Source organism: Megascapheus bottae, chromosome 6 (genome assembly GCF_031878675.1).
Source record: "Megascapheus bottae isolate mThoBot1 chromosome 6, mThoBot2.hap1, whole genome shotgun sequence".
Taxonomy (NCBI): domain Eukaryota; kingdom Metazoa; phylum Chordata; class Mammalia; order Rodentia; family Geomyidae; genus Megascapheus; species Megascapheus bottae.
Genome location: NC_143514.1, coordinates 14,973,107 through 14,986,938, shown reverse-complemented (window position 1 = coordinate 14,986,938; position 13,832 = coordinate 14,973,107). Strand labels below are relative to the sequence as shown.

The 13,832-nt window shown below is 34.7% G+C and overlaps 1 protein-coding gene across 1 annotated transcript; it reads right to left on the bottom strand.

Annotated features, from left to right (window-relative positions):
- Window positions 1-6,178: 6,178 nt before the first annotated feature.
- Window positions 6,179-13,620, bottom strand: LOC150061412 (pancreatic alpha-amylase 2a5). The gene is made up of 10 exons (XM_090333685.1): window positions 13,450-13,620; window positions 12,970-13,116; window positions 11,155-11,352; window positions 10,550-10,780; window positions 9,744-9,877; window positions 8,524-8,646; window positions 8,327-8,426; window positions 7,547-7,665; window positions 7,322-7,447; window positions 6,179-6,418 (listed from the first exon to the last, which is right to left on the bottom strand). Exons 1-10 carry the CDS (start codon window positions 13,615-13,617, stop codon window positions 6,229-6,231), a joined length of 1,536 nt encoding a protein of 511 aa, XP_090189811.1. The 5' UTR covers window positions 13,618-13,620; the 3' UTR covers window positions 6,179-6,228.
- Between the last annotated feature and the right edge of the window lie 212 nt (window positions 13,621-13,832).

Here is a 13,832-nt window from a genome sequence, read left to right as displayed (position 1 = left end):
TTTTACAAATCTGTTTGTATCTGATTCTCTATAATTTTAACCTCCTTGTAGTACTGTGAGATTTCAATTTGCCTTGAGCAGCACTTCTAGAGCAGCTGGATAAGGCTTTGTCATAATGTTGGTAGTAGGAAGTAAAGTCTAATAATTCCTACCATCTCCTTAATGAAGTGTTGAATTCTTGATGCAATCTTCCAAATCTCCAATATCAAAGCATTTTAATATTATTTATACAGTTATGGAACAAATGACACATTTGAATTTGTTAGAAAGTAGTCTTTCTCTGGTAAAATAAATTTAAAATTTTGTGTACATAATTGTACCTGACAAGGAAATCTTAGCTTTTTTGTGCCTCTAAACAATATTTGCTGCAATTATTGTTGCAATTAATAATACAAAAATGTAAATAAGAATGTTCCTCTCCTTAATTCCTCAAGTCATTTAACTGTCTCTATTTCCCACTGTGTAGTCAGAGAGCTTTGAGGTTCACTCAATAGAGCTATTTTTTATGGAAGAGAAATTTCAAATTTGTTTATAGCAGTAACCTGAGTTCTAGGCTTCCTACCTCCAAATGGTTCTTCTGGTACTTAACTAGGTTTTCGATAAATAGCACAATTATTTCTCCCAACAAAACGAGTACAATTGTTGTAAAGTGATACTAAAAGAATGTGCAAATTGAGATTTACAATAGAAGAAAACCTAGATGCATAAGGCCATATAGTATAACACTAAATGAAAGGACCTCCAGGATATAGAACCAAAAGCCATATAATCAGTGCTTGTTGTCCTTAAAATTCTATGTTATTTCTCATCTCTTTTGCTGTCCCTTGGTTATCTCATATTGTTACAGTATTTCACCTTGGTCTGTATGATTATTTGGTTATTTGAAATAGGATAGAGAAGGGGGAAAACAAGATGAAGGGCGGGAGTGGGGGAAGGGAAATGGGGAACAAGACATGAGAAAGGGCATCAATATTTGTGAAGTAATGCACCTTTTATCTAGTGAATACAATGTAACCCTTCTCTTAATTACAATAAAAATATATGGGAAAAAAGAATGTGCAAATTATTGTTGTTTTAAAGTTTTGTACCAAACATCAATTAAGCTTTAAGGAGGCCATAAAGAACTCCATTCCCCAGAGCTATATCCTGTATCTTCCAAAACCATCTCTTCAGAGGTAACATACAATTTAAGTCCCAACTATAGTGACTTCATAATTGCTGCATCAAACATTTACAAGGGCTCAACACTGGTGGCTCACATCTGTAATCCAAGGTGGTCAGGAAGAAGAGATCTGAAGATAAACTTCAAAGCCAGCTCAAACATCTGTGCAATTCTTATCTCCAATTAACCAAAAAAAAATAATTCAGAAGTAGAGCTATGGCTCAAATGATAGAGTGCTTGCCTTAAGGTTGAAAATTTATGCAAGTTTGGGAGATACTTATTCCAAGCTCCAGTATCGGTGTGTGTGTGGGGGGGGGCGTTAATGATCTCTCTCTAAGTTTCTTAGATTAAGACAGTAGTGTTCTGTACCAATTGCTTCAACAAGCTCTCTCTCCTAATACCATTATCTCTGAGGGTTGAAGTTTGACATATGAATTTTAGTAGAATGAAAATACTTGGATCATAGAAATGTCTGATTTTGGAATTATCTTAATGACTCTCAGATTTAAAAGTTACTTTTAGGTTCATTGCAAATCCTGAACTATGTTTGTTTACCTATGGAGCACATGCCAGGTTACTTTTTTTTTCATATATTTTTATTGTAACTAATAGAAGGGTTATATTATATTCACCAGATAGAAAGGTGTATTACTTCACATACATTGATACCTTTTCTCATGTCTTAGTCCCCATTTCCCTCTCTCCCCCGCCACCCCTCATCTTATTTTCCTGCCTTCCCTATCCAATTTCAAATAACCAATCAAGCATGTATACAATATATCAGATAACCAGGTGTAATACTGTAACAATATGAGATAATCAAGGGAGAACAAAAGAGATGAGAGATAACATTGTACATTAAGTATAATAATCACTCATTATATGGCTTTTGTTTCTATATCCTGGAGGTCCTTTCATTTAGCATCATTCTATATGGCCTTATGTATCTAGGTTTTGTTCTATTGTAAATCTCTGCTATGAAAGCCCAAGGTTTCTACTGATTATGAAAAATGAGGGAAACCATTGAGCCTAAGTTCCATTGAGTTTGGCTTACTTCACTTAATATGATTTTTTTCTAAGTCTTTCCATTTCCTTACAAATGGGGCAATGTCATTCTTTCTGACAGCAGCATAGAATTCCATTGTGTATAAAATATCACATCTTGTTGATCCACTCATCAACTGAGGGTCATCCGAGTTGGTTCCATATCTTTGTATGGTAAATAGTGCTGCAATGAACATTGTTGTGCTGGTGGATATAGTATGTTCTTGTTTCTGGATGATTGGGTAAATGCCAAGTAGTAGTAGTGGAATTGCTGGGTTATAGGGGAGTTCTATGTTTAGTCTTTTGAGGAACTGCCATACTGTTTTCCATAGTGATTGAATGTGTTTGCACTCCCACCAACAGTGTAGTAGTGATTCCTCTTGGCCACATCCCCTCCAGCATCTGTTTTTATTAGATTTCTTGATCCTGGCCATTCTAATTGGAGTGAAGTGGGATTTTAGAGTTGTTTTGAATTGCATTTCTTTTACATGCCCAGGTTATTTTTTTTTTAATTACAGATACGTCTCATGACTTCCAGCCTGATCCTCAGATCTCAACCTCCTAAGTAGTTAGGATTACAAGTGCGAGCCACCACAATATAGCGTAATGGTATTCTTTACCATGAGAATTTTATCACTCAAAAATTATTTAAATCAATAGCAAAAAATAAATGAGTTGCATTTTGTATATGTGCAATAATCAGGAAAATCAATTTTTACTTGCATTCAAGTCTAAATGACTATTTGTACCTCTCTCTGCACTCTCAACATATTTACTTCTTCCTCAAAAAAGTATGTACAGATCATCTGTGAGCTACACTTTTATTGTTCTAAGATTATGTTCAAGGAAAACATTAGCAAACACACTGTGTATTTGTCCACCTGTTCAAATTCACACAAAATGCCTTCAAAACTCTGTTAAAATTCAACTTACCTGTTTTTTTTTTAAAGTATAGCTTTCATTGAAGCTCTTAAATGCATTCTTCTAAACCTTTATTGTTTGATGAAGTAAATTGGAAGCTACCTCTGTTATATTTCTACACTTTCTCTTACATCAGTATATTGAGGAAACTTGAGAAGGTAAACATAAACAGAAGAAAGTTGTTTTTTTAAACCAAATGATCTCTAATTTTCCCATCATCTTCAAAATAATTAAAATATTTCAGTTTACTTTTTTAAAGACAAGATGGTAATATTCTAAATTTTGGATAATATGATTTAATTAATTTTGGTTGTTTTTGTTTTCTTAGGTGATGACAATGGTGGGAAAGTCAAATATTGGGGTGGTAGCACCCTGTCATCTTTTCAGGATTTTTAAATCATAGAAATAGTCCAAATTTTCATGCACTATGTTCTTGGTAAGTCAACTGTTCTCAAAACAATACTAGAAAAATAATGCCATACTAGATATAATAAGTTTGAAATGCATTTTACTATATCCCTAGAGTTTATAGCACAATCTTGCTTGCAAAATCTTGTTAGCAGTTGACATTTGGAATTTAAGTCTTATTTGTAATTAATATTTTATTTTATTTTATTTATAAATTCTCTCTGCAAAACTGCTGGGTGTCTTAACTTCTCGGTGAAGATGAAAACAAGTACTCATAGTAACAATTATCATCATGCATAATTAAATTTTCATTTACAAGTTAAAAATGATAAATTTGTATTTGTCAATAAATTTGCATTTGTCAACTTTAAAGGTGAGTTGAGACAAAGAGTTTGTGAGCACAAGCAGATTATTCAGTCTAAAATGAAGATGTCTACCAGAAAAAAGCAGAAATTACAGGGAACAGTATTTTTATTCATCGTCATCATATCATCATCATTATCATCATCGTAATCATTTGGCAAACTGAGAGTTTGAACTCAAGAAATTCGAGACTTCATTCTTGCCAGGCAGACGAGTTTAAGAACATCCAGTAAAGTCCTCGAGTTAAAAAATAACGTAGGTTATATGGTTTCCCTCATTGTGGTAACTAGAATATACCAATGAATAAACACATCGATTGGTAAAAGAAAAAAATACTGTATTATGATAAATTATGCAGGTACCTGAATATTCATACAGTAAGACCAAAGAAGGATATTCATAAGATAGGATCACAAAGGCTCAATATCTATGTGCATATGATCATATAACATAATATTTTTCTAAATGAACTCCAAGAAAAGGAAACAGAGTTTTGTTGTTGCTGCTGCTGTTACCTTTTCCTCCATTCTGTGCCATATACAATACATCCTTGTCTACATTCTACTCCCTTCCCCATTCATATTTCTAAGCTGTTTCCCCCATACCTGCCCACGTTTTTGAGCACTCATTTCCTTTTTTTGCCAGTTGTAAACTTTTCTTAAAGCTAGAGCTCTACCACTTGAGCCACAACTCCACTTACAGCTTTTTGGAATGTATGTGGTATCAAGGAATCAAGCCTGGGTCTTCCTGTATGCTAGGCAAACACTCTACCACTGGGCCAAACTCCGAGCCTTTGAGTACCCTTTTCCTGGTACTTATTTTGTTGGATTTTGACTTAGTAGTTCTAAAGGATTATACAATTTGCACCGTCTGTAGAGTCTATTTTACTTCAATTAATTCATTTATAACCACTCTCATGCTATGTACATAGTTCTGTTTACTTATAGAGTTATTAAGCACATTCCAGCTCCCTTTCCTGAGGGAATCCATGAAACCTGTATTTCTCTAGGTCTGACTTGCTTCACTTAACATAATTTTTTTCCAAAATATTTTGAAATATTTTTTATGAATGGTAACATATCATATCATATCCATCATCCAGTTGGATGAGTTGAATTCCATTGTACATAAATGACTAATTTTCCTGATCTATTCTTCCATTTAGGAACATTAGGCAGATCCCATATCTGTACTATGATAAACAAAGCTGCAACAAACACCAACAAACACTGTTTTGTTGGAGGCTTTAGTGTATTCTTAGATAAATGCCCAGAAGTGGAATTCTTGTGTCATAGGTAGTTCTACATTTAGTTTTTTGAGAACACTGTTTTCCAGGGCAGGTCAACAAGCTTACATTCCCAACAGTGTGATAGTGTGCAAGAATGTGATTTCCATTGGGTTGAACACTCACTAGCATTTGTTATTGTTTGGTCTTTTTTTTTTTTTGTCAGTGGTGGGGCTTGAACTCTGGGCCTGGGCAGAACTCTTCAGCTCAAGGTTAATGCTCTACCACTTGAGCCACAATACCACTTCTGGTTTTCTGGTGGCTAACTGGAGATAAGAGTCTTACAGTCTTTTGTGCCTGGGATGGCTTCGAACCCAGGTCTCAGCTTTCTGTGTAGCTAGGATTACAGGCATGAGTCACTAGTGTTTGGCAGATTTCTTTGTAATAGTAATTTCAATAATGGTGAGGTAGAATCTCAGCCTTGTTTTGATTTTCATTTTCTTTATGGCCTGAGATGTGCCTATTGGCTGTATTTGTTGTTTTTTTGTAAGAAGCATCTCCATAAGTGATTAGCCCAATTATTAACTGGGTTGTTGTTTCTTTAGGGATGGATTTTGGAGACTTAATTTTTTGGGATCTAAGTATATTTTGGATATTAGTCCATTGTCTGATATATGGTTGGAAAAATCTTGTCCCATTCTGGGATATTTCTATTGCGTTTGCTAGCTATATCTTTTACCATGCAGAAACTTTTAAGTTTTATGTATTCCCTCTCTTTGACCTGTGTTTCTGGATTTTTACTCAAGAAGTTTAGACCTTTACTCAGGAGGTCTAGTTTTTCCCCTAACTATTTTGTAAAAGTTTAGAAATAGAGTCAAGAAATCTGAAGCCCAAATGAAGAATATTGTAGGAAAGATTCATATGAAGAAAAGAATTTGGGTGAAAATGATCAAAAGGGTTATATTCATCAAAATGTAGCCACAAGCTGATATGTGGAATTGAATTGAAGCTGTGTATAAACATTTAAAAGAAAACTTTTCACAAAAATAAAAGAATTGAGATATACACAAGTTTATTGCTCCTAAGGATTTAATTAATTTGGATTTTATAATTTAGATTCCACATGAATGGCAATAAATGGGTCCTCAGCAGAGTTGCTGATGGAAAACTGAGCTCTGCCATCATTGCCGACATAGATTTTGATTCCTGTGCAATTGCCATTGACTTTATCTCCAGAAATGATGTCACAATAGGTCCCAGCAGGAAGGCCAGTTTGCAAAGATGTTGACAATGACCTGGAAAACAGAGTTTAACATGTTATGTAAATTCAATACACAGAAAAGAATAGGCTCTCTCTAAAACATTGTGATGAAGAATTCCAAGCAGATGAGAACTCAATGTATAGAAAACTCAAACACACAGAGCTATACAATAGATCTGGAAGATTTATGAGGTCAATATTAATATTAAAGATCTAGCAACTGTGAACTGTAAAGAACTATCATCTGTGGTGTTAGTTAAGGAGTTACTAGTTCTTTAATATAGGAGTTACTAGCTCTTTACAACAAACAATGAAAGTGGAAAAAATTGAGTGGAAACAAAGTATTTATATTATATATAAATAAGTATATAGTATATATAGATATATTTAACTTTAAATTGGCTTTATTTTGGCTTCATGAAAATAATGATTAAGTTTTGGATTTGTTTCTATTCAACAAAAAGAAAAATTATTTCTATAACACCAGGAATAATTTGAACTAGACCAAAAAATCATTTCTTTTTTTTTTTTGCCAGTCCTGGGCTTGAGCTCAGGGCCTGAGCACTGTCCTTGGACTTTCTCAAGGCTAGAGCTCTACCACTTGAGCCTCAGCACCACTTCTGGCTTTTTGCTATGTATGTGGGGTAAGGAGGAACCGAACCCGGGTCTTCATGCATGCTAGGCAAGCACTCTATCACTAGGCCAAACTCCCGGCCCCCCAAAAAATCATTTCTATGAAAATGTACAGAGTAAAATACAAAGCTGCTGTTCTGAAAGTAATTTGGTTTTCCCATACCAAAAATGCAAATGGTAGAAAAACTTACCTCTTTTATTATGTGTAGAAGAAAATATCTCAGCGAAATTCCAAATGTCAATAGATACACACAAAAAATGAAAAAATTAGTATAAAGTTGCATTCTTATTAGAAGCCACTTACCAATCATCATTGTTGAAGACAATGAATCCTCTGTTTCCTCTTCCAAAAGCTACTTGGTTGCTCCCATTATCCCACCAGTTGGTAAAAGGCTGGCCATCAACAACATTTCGAAAGGCAACCATGTTCCTACAAATAAATGAGGCATCCTTCAACTTCAGAAGATGAAATCAAATACTAGGGAAGGTTACTACCCAGAATTATCATTAAGTAAGTACACATTCCCACCTGATTTGACGCCAGCGATGCTCACAGACCCAGCCATTGCCGCAGGTGGTGTCAGCGTTAATGGTGACTTCTTTGATAGCTCCATTATTGTTGGGTGGCCCAATCCAGTCATTGACATCCTTAATTAGAGAACAGAAAATTGTCACTATAATAGACATGTGTTAGCTAGCCTCTTCTTTTCCACTATATCAACCCAGACACCTTTGCAACATGTGTCCCTGCTGCATCTTCAATTATAACTCGGATATTCTACATTGTTCTTATTTCCTTACTCAGTATTATCTTTAAGTCTATCTAGAGACAGTTTTTAAAAATAGTAATAAGCGTTTATCCTACAATTTTCTTTCCAAATACTTATTTCCTCTTACCACCATAAACAAATCAATGTCAGTGAAATAATGACAGCATTGTACTTAGGATTAGTAGAGTAATGCAGTTTTTTCAAAATCATTTCTTTCACAATCAAATCAACATATCTAGCTCTTTGTGCCTCAATGAATGCATCTGTAAACAAGAGACTTTATTTGGCTATTTAAAGAAATGAATGAAAAGTATGTGATAATGTTTTGCATATAATATCCCAAAACAATACTAATTGTTTTATAAGCATTTTACTTCTGTGAAAATAAGAAAGTTAAAATTTAGGTATTTCATAAATTTTACATTATTAAATGAATGTTTACCATTATGTTGACACTTAAATAGACACCTAATCAGTACATAATGTGGTCACCAAATGTGGAGATCAGAGAATGATGTTTTCCTAACTGTAAAACTTACTTTTCCATTCTGAAAGTTTCTGTCCCAACGATAGCTTGACATTACTCGTGTAAAGCCATAAGGATGAGCAAGCATGAATCCAACAGCCACTTTATACAGTCTGAAAGTTACAAGATAATGTTTGATGGAAGGTAAGTGAGTGAGTATGATCATCTCTAAAGGCAGGATCACAGGAAGTAGAAGATATTCTTTCCTACCTGGCATCCCAGAAAGTAAGGATGGATGCTCCTCCAGCCCCGTGGCCTCGCTGATTGTCATGGTTGTCCACAAATACCAGGGCTCTGTCAGAGGGCACAAAGCCCCAGCCTTCTCCCCAGTTCCTATTTAAAATAGAAATATGTGTGTGTGTGCAACAGATGGAGTAATCTGATCCACTCTGTTTTCAGACTGTACTTAGCAAGCTGAGCTCCTAACCAAATGAAATCAAGAGGATTTTCAAAGTGTGTGTGTGTGTGTGTGTGTGTGTGTGTGTGTGTATGAACATGAAATAATCTGCACACAATTTCCATGCTCTTGTAGATGGTTGGATGGCTTCCATTTTTGTGAATAATAGAAGAATTTATAATTGGAAAAAAACTTCCAATTATTAATTATTAATAATTCCTTCTACAAGCCACCCGGCAACTAATTTGACCATGAGAGAATTCTTCCACAGACAGGTTGACTCTTTAAGGAACAACTTTACAGCTAATAGTGCTTGAGATAAAATCTAAAAGCGTCAAAAGTCATAAAACTTTACATATAATAGATGAGACATAAAAACTAGATTTCAAAAAATAATGTTTCATAATACCAAATTAATTAATTAATTAAAGAGTAGGGCATAACTACTGTTTTACTATAATTAGGTGGTTAAAATTAATAGAGTGCTATTAGTAATAAATTGTTTTTAACAAACAATAGGATGGCTTTGGAGAGACAAAAATAAACAGTCCCCATTGGACCAAGACATGTGAAAGGGTACCAATGTATGGGAATCAATGCACCATCTATCTGGCAAATATCATGTAACCCTTCCATTAATTACAATAAAAAATATATGAAAAAAATATATAAACAGTCTACATTCTCTTCATAAACTGACAAGTTGAACTAACTCTCCTTTCTTAAAGTACTGAAAGAAATTTATGCAAATTTAAAAACATGAACACAAAAAGAGAAAATGTAAGCATATAATGAAAGCTTAAACACCATCATATAGAGATAAAAATATTTAAGGTACTCTTTTTAGATTCAACAATATTTCCTTGTGATTGATATAACAAATGAAATGAGGTTCACTGAGAACTAAGGAACAGTAACATTGTTATCTACTTAATTGTCTAAATCAGCAGGCTCTAAGAAGATAGCAAGTACTGGAATAAGTGAACTAACAAACATGTAAAATAATTCAAATGACAAATGAAATTATATATACTTTAGGTAAGCCATCTTCTCTCCATTCCACTTGCGGATCACTGTACCCAGCTTGGCGCCAAATTTGAATTCTGTCACGCGGCCATTTCCAAAGTACTCACTGCTTGAAATTGCTTCACCTCCCAGATCAATGACCTAGGAAAACATAAGAAATTGAAAGACAAACATAGGTTTTCTCAGAAAAATTTTAAATATTATATGATAAACCAATTTATATAAGTGACATAGTAAAAAATGTTTTAATTCATATCCAGTTCTTGATTTCTCATAAACTGTTTGGTACAATTTTGAAAGGAATCTAATGAAATGATGATTGGATGACTGACAATATTGATCTAAAATGATTGTGTATATGCATCATAATAACAATCGCTGATGTTTTTCAGCTGGCATTTACTGTCAGGCCAATTATTATTAATTATTAATAATTCCTTCTACAAGCCACCCGGCAACTAATTTGACCATGAGAGAATTCTTCCACAGACAGGTTGACTCTTTAAGGAACAACTTTACAGCTAATAGTGCTTTAGACAAGATTCAAACCAGGACTGGCTTAAGACAAAAATAGCTGAATGATATTTCAAACTCCATGAAGTTATCTACAGATTCCTCATTAAAAGAGTAAAAATTGATCATTCAAAAAGACACCTATAGAAGTGATTTTATGTACTTTACCCAAATACAATAAAATGAAAGAATCCGGTTTTACACAGAGATTCGATCATGAAGTCCCAAAATACATATTTACATGTATCTGTTTTTACTTTTCTGACATGATATTTTATGATGATGTACACATTGCTGTACCTCTTGGAAAATAAAGGGCTTGCTTCCTGCATCAAACCATTTGGTGTTCAGATTATTCAGCTTGTTCAAAATAGCCTTAATATCTCCAGGCCACATGTGCTTAGCTGCATCCAGTCTGAACCCTGCCACTCCAATGCTAATGAGATTGTTCAGGTAGTCTGCAATCTTGGTACGAACATAATCCTTTTCAAGTGCAAGGTCAAGAAGACCAGTCAGTTTGCAGTTTCTGACCTGTTGGAGGAAAAAAATGTGCTTGTTTCAATAAAACATGATCTGTTGGCTATAATGACATTCTACTGCAGATGTGTTTCCTCTTTGCACATATTTGAACCCATGTGGGAGCAGATGTGTATACATGCATATATGTGTTTGTGTCTGATGCAGGATAAGAGTAGCCAATTCTAGGCATGCTGCCAAGTGAAGCCAGAACTTTGCAGGAAGCTCTTCTATACCTATGGAAATTCTTCATTGGATGCAATACATTCAGCTACCATATTTGTTACATGATATACAGTGTTTTAAATAATGTTCAATCAAATATACCTGTGTTAGTCAAGGCCCACATAGTTATTTATTCTAATTAATTAAAAAACAAGCAAACTAACCTCATTAGCATTGTTGTAGTTTTGAATCTCACCATTTGAAGTGGTACATTTACCATCGTTGAAATCCCAGCCAGAGTATGGAACTGCAGGAAAGTCCCTGTTGTTAGCATTGTAGTAGCTTCCACAAGTACTACTTGTTCCTGCACCACCTCCTGCACCACACATGTGATTAATGACAGCATCCACATAAATTCTCACCTGAAGGCAAAGATTATTTCAGCTTCACTTTAGACATAAAGGTAAGGCTGTATTGAATTAACTGAAGCAAGATATCAATAATTCCCCAAAGCAGTCTTTGGTTAACATTCCCTCATTTAATTTTCCAAAGAAGCAAGAGTAATAGGAAATGAAGTCCTGAAGTCATTCTTGGTAGTTATGAGGACACCATCATAAGTCATGAACAGAGAAAGGTCAGAGGTAACATAAATATGAATAAATGGAAAGAGCTGTTTTTGAGCAGACACTATCAGTACAGACAAGAAAACCAGTGTTTTTTAATATCAGTGTGTAAAAAGCAGATGGAAGCAGTGAGCCTCTTCCCTGCTTTTGTCAGCTGGTCTGTTGTTATGATCCTCATTGGAGGCACTGTTTACCATTGCACCAATATAAGGGAGAAGACCAGGGAATAGTATGTGGACACACTAACCACATTAAACTGACAACTATTGTGGCTAGATTTGCTAAATCCTCTACAGAATATAAGAAAATGTGTGTATTGCTAAATAAAAATATTGAATCTCTCAAAAACAATCTTCAAAGAAGCAACCAGTCCATTAAAAGTTTGACTAAAGATTTAAAGAGAGAATACTCTGAAGAATAAATAAGAATGGCCTATGAACATACAAAAGAAATGCAATTCAAAACAATTTTGAGATTCCACCTTTCTCCAGTTAGAATGGCCAGTATCAAGAAATCTAATAACAACAGAAGCTTGTGGGGATGTGGTCAGAAGGGATCACTACTACACTGTTTGTGGGAGTGTTAACTCGTTCAACCACTATGGAAAGCAGTACAGCCATTCCTCAAAAGACCAAACATAGATCTCCACTATGACTCAGCAATTCCTCTCCTTGGCATTTACCCAAATGTCCAGTAACAGGGCATACTGAAGCCACTAACGCAACAATATTCATTGTAGCACCATTTACCATAGGGAAGATATGAAACCAACCCAGATGTCCCTCAGTAGATGACTGGGTCAAGAAGATGTGGTACTTACATACAATTCTATGGAATTCTGTGCTGCCACACTAAAGAATGGCCCATTGATCAGGAAATGAAAAGACTTGGAAAAAATCATATTAGGTGAAGTAAGCCAAGCCCAAAGGCATATAGGCTCAATGTTTTCCCTCATTTGTAGTAATTAGTAAACATCTAGCACTTTCCTAGCAGAGGATTACAATAGCTCAAAGCCTAAGTACAAAAGGTCATATAGGATGAGAGTAATTGAAAGGATTGATAAGATATGGAAACATGAGCTTTATGTTGTGTGATTTTTTTAATGTACTGTCATATTCTTCTCTTTTTTGCCCTTATGATTGATCTCATATTCTTAGTATAGCTGACTTTATTCCCTGGTATATTGTATATATACTTACTTGTTTATTTGAAATAGGAATGGGAAAGGAGGAAAAAAAGACAATTGGAAGAGGGGAGGGAAATGGGGACAAAAACATGAGAAGGGATATTATTTTTTCAGCTATAAAATATGAATTAAAATAGGAGAAACAAATACATGCAAAATATTCCATACAGTAAGAATAGATAAAATTCTTTCCTGAATGATAATTCTGAAGAAAACTAAATTTCACTCACCCCAACATTGTTACACCTTGTCACCATGTCTCTGAACTCATTTTCATTTCCAGATCTCGTGCAGATTTTGTAGCTGATAGGTTGGTATCTTTCCCACCAAGGTCTTGGAGGGTTGTTCACTACAATGTTTTCATTTGGTGGGGAAACCTATAAATAAAACAAGATTAACAAATCCTGATTATGACTTCTTCTGCATCAGTAAATACTCTTCATAGTTGCCTGACAGTCTGAAATCCTTTCTGAATCTCTCTATATCTTCAGGTTCCTACTTTCTAATCCCTTGATTATGCATTTCATATTAAACTTCTGCTGGTCATGTCTTCAAACAAAATGTTCCCTTACTGAAAATTTTATTCTTCAGAAAACCATCTTACAATACTTCCAAGTAAAGTAACAAAGTGTTCTAGTTCACTAAAACTTGATAGAGTACCAACTTCTGTAACCAGAATAAGGTTCATAACATCTCTGGGCAACACTCACCTGCACCCCTCCAAATCCCTTGGGACTTAAGTACCTCTCACATTCCTTGGCAATATCCACCCAGCGCCACTCAAACAGGTGGACTATAGCTGTTCGTCCTGGTTTAGTATTGGGATAATACTGAGCCCAGCAGAGCCCAATGGCTGAAAGCAACAGAAAGAACTTCATTTTGCTGTGGAGCAGTTAGGGTTCTTTCTTAGCAACTATTTATATTCCTGAGAAAGGTCATTGTTTACAAAGTCAACATTTACATGAGTACATATGTAGAGTACAAAGTGTTTATTCATAATCTGGAAAAGATTATCATAGTGTTACCCAACAGGTGGAGAACATTCATAAAATCTCCCAGGAATATAATCTAAGTGGCCTTGGAAATTCTAATA

Bases quoted from the DNA above. Each gene is read 5' to 3' on its own strand.
- LOC150061412 (XM_090333685.1), bottom strand. From the start codon at position 13,617: ATGAAGTTCTTTCTGTTGCTTTCAGCCATTGGGCTCTGCTGGGCTCAG. The intron at 11,353-12,969 runs GTGAGTGAAATT...CTTTGCCTTCAG, and splicing joins CAAGGTGTAACAATGTTGGG to GTGAGAATTTATGTGGATGC. The intron at 7,666-8,326 runs GTAAGTTTTACA...TCTCTAATTAAG, and splicing joins GAAACTTTCAGAATGGAAAA to GATGTCAATGACTGGATTGG.